This window comes from Oncorhynchus kisutch, linkage group LG29 (assembly GCF_002021735.2).
Source record: "Oncorhynchus kisutch isolate 150728-3 linkage group LG29, Okis_V2, whole genome shotgun sequence".
Taxonomy (NCBI): domain Eukaryota; kingdom Metazoa; phylum Chordata; class Actinopteri; order Salmoniformes; family Salmonidae; genus Oncorhynchus; species Oncorhynchus kisutch.
The window spans coordinates 30221869-30232477 of NC_034202.2; the positions used below are offsets into that span (position 1 = coordinate 30221869).

Here is a 10609-nt window from a genome sequence, read left to right on the forward strand (position 1 = left end):
CTGACAAACGTTGCTTGACTGTAAATTGGGATACATGTTTTAATAACGTTGGATATTTTATTGGGCTTAATGTTGCATACCTTGTGTTGTGAATGCCAACCAGGTGAGAATCACCAGAATGAATCTTCTCTGCTGTTTTATCAGCCTCCCCCTTGCCCACTCCAAGCTCCTCTTCATGGTTCCCTTCTGCAAGACACAATTGCGTGAAAATAAAGTTTAAGGAATGGGAACCCTATTCCTTTGAAGCAGTACTATATAGTACTAGGTATATGCCTGATGTTATTTTACCCTAATAAGCTTCGATGGAATATATATATTCAAAAAACGAAGTGAACGTGCACATTAAAGTCTACTCTGTTCGAAAGATGACATAGATGTTTTTCTTCATGCTAATCACGAGCTAGCGCGGTTAACACTAGCATTGAAATGACAGCCAGTCAAGCTGAAGACGTTGCCAAACTTCAGCTGTTGTTTTGCTTAAATACAAGGTTTTGGGCTAAAACGTAACTCAAAAACATATCTAGACTCTGTACTAGCCGATAATTCACATTTGAGTTGAGTTGAGTTGAGTTTATTTTTATTTTTACAGGGACAGTGCACATTAATCAACATTTCAGTAAAAATGCCGGTTTTAGCCAACCGGCTAATTTTCAACCGCAGTCCCTGGGAAGGTTATTAAAAACAATTACAATATAGACAATAGCAACATAGAACAAGCAAGACATAGCAACATAGGACAAGCAAGACACAGCATACAGACAGAGCAACATAGGACAAGCAAGACGTAGCATACAGACAGAGCAGCATAAAACAAAAAGCAGCAAGACAAAATTCATAAAAGCAACAAAGTGTTTCCACACCTCACAAGCTACAGACAACAGACAACATGGAGAGTGGCAACACACAGCTAGGGACCATGTTCACAAATCTGATTGACCTTTAGCCATGTCTTCAAGCATTTTGTGAAAGTGTGATATGTGGTGCAGTTATGTGTGTCTGATGGCAGTGTATTCCAGACATGGGAAGCTCTGACAGAGAATGCAGATTTACTAAAGGTGCTTTTCCTTAGGGGAACTATACAGTCACCTCTCATGGCAGACCTTGTGGATCTGCTGCCATATGTCTGGGTTTTCTGTTTAACAAAAATATTGAGTGGAGGGGGAGCCAGGCCATTGAGGATCTTGAATACAAGACATGCGTCGGTGTATTGCACAAGATTTTCCCAACTCAAGAGCTCATGCTTTCTAAGGATGTGACAATGATGATGGCTATTGGGCTTCCTATCAAGCACTTTGAGAGCCTGTTTGTAGACAGACTGAATAGGTTTTAATGTTGTACAGCAAGCTTGGGTCCAACTAGTCAAGCAGTATGTTAAGTGGGGGAGTATCATAGATTTGAAGTACAGTTTTGCTACCTCTGTAGTCAAACAATTTCGTATAAATCGGAAATTAGCTAGGTTGAATTTGGTTATTTGAATTACCTTTTTCACATGCTTTTTAAAAGAGAGGTTGGAATCAAGTATGATGCCAAGGTACTTAAAATCGGATACCACCTGGAGCTTCTCCCCTGACACATAGACATCTGGCTCAGTAGCATCTGTTGCCCTCTTTGTGAAGAACATGCAAACAGTTTTTTTCACATTGAGATGCAAACACGAGTCACTGAGCCACTTTGTAACCTGGACCATTACAGTAGTGAGTTCTTGTGCAGCTTGTTGTTTGCTCTTTGCATGCACATATATCACTGTATCATCTGCATACATTTGAACTTCAGACCCAGTACAGACAGAAGGCAGATCATTAATGTACAGGCTGAACAGGAGGGGCCCCAGTATTGACCCTTGGGGCACGCCCACATCATAGCTACGAGTGGGCGACAGCTCATTGCTCACTCTGACACACTGAGTTCTGCCTTCAAGGTATGATTTCATCCATCTCAAGGCATCAGGGGAAAAGTTGAACTTGGACAATTTTGTGATGAGAATCTCATGGTTAACAGTATCAAAAGCCTTCCTTAGGTCCAGAAACACAGCCCCAACAGCACCCCCTTTGTCCATCTTGGACTTCACATTTTCCAGAAGAAAGCAGTTGGCCGTTTCTGTGGAGTGTTTCGCTCTGAAGCCAAACTGCATGGAGTGTAATGTGAAGGGGCTGTTGTTGAGGTGGGCAATCAGTTGTTCTGCTACACACTTTTCAACAACCTTTGACACCACAGGTAATATACTAATGGGCCTGTAGTTACTCACGTTAGCAGGGTCGCCTGATTTAAAGATGGCCGTTATTATGGCCGACTTCCATACCCTTGGAAACACACCGAGACCAATAGATGTGTTGGTGACCTTAGTAATGGGGCCAATGAGTGACTCTTTGTAGTTTTTAAGAAAGGTAGAGTCCATCCCAAACACATCTTTGGCTTTAGAGTTCTTTAGTGAGCTAATCACCTTGTTCACCTTTGACTCAGAAACCTCCCTTATGATGAAGACAGGTTGAGTGTCATTCACTAGCACATTGTAATTTTAATCCATAGAGACGTGAAGGAGAAGCTCGTCGGATGTTGATCTCTTCTCGGCTGTTTAGGTAGCTTGTCTTCCGTTAGTCAATGATAAAGAGAAATAAAGACAATAGTCCAAAACTCGAGAACTACCAGGATGTTGAGCATCTCCGTTGTCTAATCTATGTATGCCTAGCCTTGCATTCAAGCAACAAATGCAAATCAATTTATAACATTTTTGACATGCGTTTTCATGGATTTTTTTGTTGTTATTCTGTCTCTCACTGTTCAAAAAAATCTACCATTAAAATGATAGACTGATCATTTCTTTGTCAGTGGGCAAAAATACAAAATCAGCAGGGGATCAAATACTTTTTCCCCACACTGTATATTTAGCAGTGGTAGGCGTTAATTTGACGTGTGCAGGACCGCTTGCAGCTGTTTTTTTAGCACATGTTGGATCGCCTGCAAGCACATTTGAACCCACTTATTTGACACGTGTAGGCATTAATTTAGCGAGTGAAGATGTTAATTTAACGCGTACATGCGTTGATTTAGCGCCTGCACCTGTTTACTTTACACACGTAGCATTAAAAAGATTGCATTTTGACCATGTGCTATAAGACCCAAACGGCATTCAATAGGCACCAGGATAAAGTGACGTATGCGTTAGATGCTCTGTTAGGGGCCCAGTGCTCTGGATCTCTCTCATGATGGACTGGACCACATCAGAGGTTGATCCCTGACCTCCCAAATCAGCCATATATATATATATATATAGGTTTAGGGAACATTGAATCAGTTTCACAACTGAATACATTCAACCTAAATTCGTCTTCCGTATTTAACCCATCCCCTCTGAATCACAGAGGTGCGGCGGCGTACCTTAATTGATGTCATCAGCACACGGGGAGCAATTGTTGTGGGGGTAACCCCCTTGCTCAAGAGCTGAACAGCAAATTATTCCATCATGCAGACTCAGGGATTCGACCTTGCAACCTTTCGGTTACTAACTGCTAGGATACCTGTCTCCCATGTCGTCTAGTTTATGTAGCTGCTATTAACATGGAGCTAGTCTGATCTCGGATCTCTGATTCAGAAATAGCTGTGAAATAAAGTGCATGTGTGTGTCCATGCATGTGTGCGTGCGTGTGTGTGCGGATGAATCCAGCCCCCAAATAATTTACATCAGCAGATGTCACAAAGTGCTCTACAGAAACCCAGCCTAAAACCCAAACAGCAAGCAATGCAGATGTAGAAGCACGGTGGCTAGGAAAAACTCCCTGAAAAGGCAGGAACCTAGGAAGAAATCTAGAGAGGAACAAGGCTCTGAGGGGTGGCCAGTCATCATCTCCACCCGGGACAGCCAGAACATAAGAGTACATGGCCATTTAAGGTCAGATAGTTTTTCATGATGTTCAAACGTTCATAGAGGACCAGCAGGGTCAAATAATAATCACAGTGGTTGTAGAGGGTGCAACAGGTCAGTAGCCGAGCATTTGGAGGTCGAGACAGCAGGTGCGGTAGAGAGAGAGAGAGAGAGAGAGAGAGAGAGAGAGAGAGAGAGAGAGAGAGAGAGAGAGAGAGAGAGAGAGAGAGAGAGAGAGAGAGAGAGAGAGAGAGAAAGAGGATGATTGAGAGTCGAAAACAGCAGGTCTAGGACAAGGTAACACATCCGGTGAACAGATCAGGGTTCCCTAGCCACAGGCAGAACAGTTGAAACTGGAGCAGCAGCATGACCAGGTGGACTGGAGAAAGCTAGGAGTCATCAGGCCAGGTAGTCCTGATCCTAGCGCTCAGGTCCTCTGTGATGGGAGGGAGAGAGAAAGAACTAGAGGGAGCATACTTAAATTCACACAGGACACCAGTCCCCTGGCACATAGACTATTGCAGCATAAATACTGGAGACTGAGACATGGGTGGATCAGGGAACACTATGGCCCCGTCCGACAATACCCCCAGGCAGGGCTAACCAGGCAGGATATAACCCCACCCACTTTCCCAAAGCACAGCCCCCACACCTGGATGGAAGAGCACTACTAGGGTCAAAACCAGGACAATGGTTTTGACCCTAGGCAATACCCCCAGGCAGGGCTAACCAGGCAGGATATAACCCCACCCACTTTCCCAAAGCACAGCCCCCACACCTGCATGGAAGAGCACTACTAGGGTCAAAACCAGGATGACGAGAAAATGAGAGACTGGGGAAAAGCAGGAGCTGAGACAAAACGCTGGTTGACTTGAACAAACAAGATGAACTGGCGCAGACAGACAGAAAACACAAGTATAAATAGGGGAGAAGTGGAGAAGACGGGTGACACCTAGAGGGGGGTGGAGACAAGCACAAGGACAGGTGAAACAGATCAGGGCGTGACAAAATCGGAGAGATAGGTAGGAGCAAGTCCATGTAATGCTTTGTAGATTAGCGGTATAACCTTGTAATCAGCTTTAGACTTAACAGGAAGCCAGTGTAGAGAGGCTAACACTGGAGTAATATGATCACATTTTGGGAATCTAGTCAAGATTCTAACAGCTGTATTTAGCACTAACTAACTAATACTAAAGTTTATTTAGTGCTTTATCCAGGTACCTGGAGAGTAGAGCATTGCAGTAGTCTAATCTTGAGGTGACAAAAGCATGGATTCGCTTTTCAGCTTAATTTTTTGACAAAAGGTTTTTGCAATGTTAAGATTGCAAAAGATGGGAAAAAAAACTGCTCTTTTGTGTAGTCTCAGTACTATGATAGGGTCTAAAACCAGGCTGGAGCATTTCTAAATAAATGATTTGTCTTCAGGAAGGCAGTGAGTTGCTGAGCAAAAGCTTTTTCTACATTTTCTTTAGTGGAATGGGAGATTCGATATAGGCTAATAAATAGTCAAAGAAAATTCTGTGTCAAGGTTTGACTTTTTCAGGAGAGGCTTTATCACTGCCACTTTTAGTGAGTCTGCCACAGATCTGGAGGATAAGGAGCCATTTATTATGTTCAACATAGGAGTGCAGAGCACAGGAAGTAGCTCTTTCAGTAATTTAGTTGGAATAGGGTCCAGTAGGCAGCTGGAACCTTTAGAGGTCATGACTATTTTCGTGAATGCATCGAGAGATACAGGATTATGGAAACTTGTGTCTCCATTGATCTTAGGTCCTGGCAGTTCTGTGCAGACTCAGGACAACTGAGTTTTGGAGAAATACACAGATTCAAAGAGGAGTCTGTAATTTGCTTTCTAATGACCATGATCTTTTCATCGAACACGTTCATGAATTCATCACTGCTGAAGTGAAGTCCATCCTCTCTTGGGGAATGCTGCATTTTAGTTAGCTTTGCGACAGTATGAAAAATACATTTTGGATAGTTTTTATTCTCCTCAATTAGGTTGGAAAAGTAGGATGATCGTGCAGCAGTTGATATTGCGCAGTACTGTCTTACCCAGCCAATTGGAAAACTTCCAGTTTGGTGGTGCGTCTTTTCCGTTCCAATTTTCTGGAAGCTTTCTTCAGGGCTTGATGTAGCTTGATGTCGTTTTTACGTTTTGGAGGACTTTCTTAGCGGATGTACAATCATTGCAAATTGAATTATGGGGAGGTTCAGGCCCCTGAGTGAACATAATTGTACACTTGCAAACTCGACTAAAAACAAGGGCTGAGGGGCTTACATTGCAAACGTCCATTGCTTGTCTAATCATTTGGACCTTCTTCCAAGATTTACATTTCTAAATGTTTATTTTTATTTAACCTTTATTTAACTAGGCTGATGAGGATGGGGATTGGTGATGGTTTTAGGGATTCCCCCAAGGGCATTAGGAAAGGGTAAGTGGACGAGGGTGTGTTTTTTTATGAGTTTGACCTGCAGCCAGGTTTTCAATTTACTCTTGAACATTGTAATAGTAGCACAAGGTGCAATTTCGAAATTGGGTCGTGAATCAGTTGTTTTCCTCTTGTCATGTTAATCATTGTTAACCTTAGAATGATATTTATAACCGATCAACTAGCCCATATTTTATTAGCTAGCTTTTGTAGCCCATTGATTTTGTTGTAATGTTTGAGTCACTCAGTTAACCATGTACACATATAATAAATGGCAAAATGTGTAGAATTGCAGGAAATAAGCTTTAAAATGCCAACAGGAGTGGTGTGAAAAGTTTGTGTCATGGACAGTGCTTGTGATGAAATGGGGGCATGAGGGAAAAAGTTTGTGTCATGGACAGTGCTTGTGATGAAATGAGGGCATGAGGGAAAAAGTTTGTGTCATGGACAGTGCTTGTGATGAAATGGGGGCATGAGGGAAAAAGTTTGTGTCATGGACAGTGCTTGTGATGAAATGGGGGCATGAGGGAAAAAGTTTGTGTCATGGACAGTGCTTGTGATGAAATGGGGGCATGAGGGAAAAAGTTTGTGTCATGGACAGTGCTTGTGATGAAATGGGGGCATGAGGGAAAAAGTTTGTGTCATGGACAGTGCTTGTGATGAAATGGGGGCATGAGGGAAAAAGTTTGTGTCATGGACAGTGCTTGTGATGAAATGGGGGCATGAGGGAAAAAGTTTGTGTCATGGACAGTGCTTGTGATGAAATGGGGGCATGAGGGAAAAAGTTTGTGTCATGGACAGTGCTTGTGATGAAATGGGGGCATGAGGGAAAAAGTTTGTGTCATGGACAGTGCTTGTGATGAAATGGGGGCATGAGGGAAAAAGTTTGTGTCATGGACAGTGCTTGTGATGAAATGGGGGCATGAGGGAAAAAGTTTGTGTCATGGACAGTGCTTGTGATGAAATGGGGGCATGAGGGAAAAAGTTTGTGTCATGGACAGTGCTTGTGATGAAATGGGGGCATGAGGGAAAAAGTGTGTGTCATGGACAGCGCTTGTGATGAAATGGGGGCATGAGGGAAAAGTTTGTGTCATGGACAGTGCTTGTGATGAAATGGGGGCATGAGGGAAAAAGTTTGTGTCATGGACAGTGCTTGTGATGAAATGGGGGCATGAGGGAAAAAGTTTGTGTCATGGACAGTGCTTGTGATGAAATGGGGGCATGAGGGAAAAAGTTTGTGTCATGGACAGTGCTTGTGATGAAATGGGGGCATGAGGGAAAAAGTTTGTGTCATGGACAGTGCTTGTGATGAAATGGGGGCATGAGGGAAAAAGTTTGTGTCATGGACAGTGCTTGTGATGAAATGGGGGCATGAGGGAAAAAGTTTGTGTCATGGACAGTGCTTGTGATGAAATGGGGGCATGAGGGAAAAAGTTTGTGTCATGGACAGTGCTTGTGATGAAATGGGGGCATGAGGGAAAAAGTTTGTGTCATGGACAGTGCTTGTGATGAAATGGGGGCATGAGGGAAAAAGTTTGTGTCATGGACAGTGCTTGTGATGAAATGGGGGCATGAGGGAAAAAGTTTGTGTCATGGACAGTGCTTGTGATGAAATGGGGGCATGAGGGAAAAAGTTTGTGAATCACTAATATATACTTTGTAATCATGAGTAAACATGCAGAGTTTGTATCTATATACTTTTCATCATATATACAGACTAGATTTATGTGGTTAGTTATATAGGTAATGTAACACAAGTATTTATTTTAGTCATATACTAGCAGTAACCATTTAAAAGTGAATGTATTAAGTATTTATTTTAATAGTAACTGAATCTGTTTATGTGGATTTATTAAGATTAATATCTTATATTACTATATTGTATTAATGTTATTTATTAATTGTCCCCTCATCTCTCATACACATGTTTCTGTAGGCAAGCCAAGTGTCCTCTAATGTGGTAGCTCAGGTTGACCACTGGAGGCTGATAATTGTGCTGTGAAGGAGACAAGGCTTCTGTGACTTATACCTTTGTGCGTGTGTGTGTGTGTGCGTTTGTGTGTGTGTGCGTGCGTGCGTGCATAAAAATAACAGTCACCAATACAGTTGATAAGAATATATTGTAAATACAGTCCATTGATTAAGAACAATACATCAAGATGTTTTCATTAAGTTTAAAAGAAGCCAAGCACATCTGTGGCCCTGAAGCCTTATCTGTAGGCTATAAGAGAACTAAACAGGTGCAATTAATACATCTCCACAGAAGTGGACCTCTGGGCTCTGAGTGGGGGTGTGTCACTTGCTGAAGTCCCATTCAAACTTGGAACCAAACAGAGAAATGGATGTTTTCTTCCCAATGGAGAATCCTGTACCCAGAAATTGTGCCTCGATCCCATCCTTGCCTACTCCAAAGCCTGTATCAGCTGCCAGACGCACTGTGGCTGTCGCCTTCCCGTGGGACACAGAGGCACCTAGGAGCTCAGCTGTGGCCATGGCTTTAACTCCTTCATTAGTTATCCCAGCAGCAACACCGGCGCTGGGCAACCTGCCCTCCACCTTCAACTCGCCACCGAGGTCTAAATGAGTCTTTCCCAATTCGTAGTCAAGGTGCCCACTAACTCCTTTTTCCTTCGATGCCATACCACCAACACCCATGTTGGCCAACTTGGTCACCGACCTCACGCCACCGATGTCTAATTCACCCTTATACACTCCTGCCTCCCCGTGCCACTCTCCTTCCCTGTCTACCTCGTGGTCATACATCGTCTCAATGGATGCCTTTACAGGTATACTTGTTTCCTCGCTCCTTTTCATCTCTTCAATGGCAGTGATGACTAGAAAGACAGATGTGGGCACAGGAGAGAGAGAGAGAGAGAGAGAGATATGTAACAGCAACAAAAGTAATAGAATGACATTATGGATAAAATAATGGCCAGTCTATGAGATCAACATGGTTGGGGTAGGGGGCAGTATTGGGTAGCTTGGATGAAAAACGTGCCCAGATTAAGCTGCCTGCTACTCAGCCGTAAAAGCTAGAATATGCATATAATTAGTACATTTGGATATAAAACACTCTGAATTTTATAAAACTGTTTGAATGATGTCTATGAGTATAACATAACTCATATAGCAGGCAAAAACCTGAGAAAAAATCCAACCAGAAAGTGGGAAATCTAAGGTTTGCAGTTTTTCAACGATAAAGTGCATATTTATATCCAAAAATCTCAGTTTATATTGGCGCTTTACGTTCAGTAATGTTTTATTTCCAAAACATCCGGTGATTTTGCAGAGAGCCACATCAATTTACAGAAATACTCATAATAAACATTGATAAAAGATAACATACAGTAGGCCAACTCATTCTGTTCTTCTGAAATACATTTTCTTCACATCATAATGTTTATTTAGACCTGACTAAACTAACTAATGAATGTCTTTTGATGGTGTATATTCATGAATTTATTCAACTTTTTAAAATGTAGATGTTCCAAAGGTGCACATCATTGGCTGTATGCATAGAGACCTGGAGATGCTAAATGCATTTACGTTAAAGGTAAATTACCGGCAGCCTTTTGCATAACAATAACCGTCTGACAAAATGTAATGACCGCCACAGCCCTAGATACAACTCAATATTAGGAAGGTGTTCCTTCTTGTATACTCAGTGTACACAGTCATCCTTTTCTTTTTTTTTACAACCCCAACCTCACAAATACTTCTCCACATAGTGTAAGTGTGGTGACACTAAAAGTTTGTTCAGAGTAGGTTCGTTTGGTAATTACCTTTCTGCTCAGTCTGCAGCTGTTCTCAGGATTGGAATATTGAAGTGGATGTGATGTCCTGCTGTTGCTGCGCAAACATTTATAGTTAAACTTCTCTGTTGTTATTAGCCCATGAAGTCGAACCAACCAATTAGAGTTCATGGTTTTATCAGAGGAGGGGACAGGAAATGGATAGGCTGGGTACTAAACGGTTTAGCTAACATACCTCTACTTGTACAGTATAAACGGGAAAAAGAAACAAAAAAGAAGTGGGCCCCCAACATCCCATCCCACTCCTCCAAACCCACCTAACCAACATGTCTCCATCCTCTAGCCCTATTCTATCAACACGCTTGTAGTCTGCGTCTTAGACAAATATGTTAACTTGGACTCTTACAATAACTCTGTAAAACCCAGCAGTTATTTTAAGAAGTAGAAAGTGAAAGTGTGGGAGCAACAGACTCTGTTGGGGCTGTCCCCCCCCAATCCCCTGTGGCAATTTGAACTTTGAACTCACTGTTACAATAACTCAGTCAAATCCAGCAGTGATTTCTAAG

The 10609-nt window shown here is 42.4% G+C and overlaps 1 protein-coding gene across 1 annotated transcript; it reads right to left on the reverse strand.

The window, feature by feature from the left end:
* Positions 1 to 8392: 8392 nt before the first annotated feature.
* On the reverse strand, positions 8393 to 10303 carry LOC109874276 (uncharacterized). The gene is made up of 2 exons (XM_020466126.2): positions 10074 to 10303; positions 8393 to 9125 (listed from the first exon to the last, which is right to left on the reverse strand). The coding sequence occupies exon 2, from the start codon at positions 9103 to 9105 to the stop codon at positions 8587 to 8589; it is 519 nt and encodes a 172-aa protein (XP_020321715.1). The 5' UTR covers positions 9106 to 9125; positions 10074 to 10303; the 3' UTR covers positions 8393 to 8586.
* Positions 10304 to 10609: the final 306 nt, after the last annotated feature.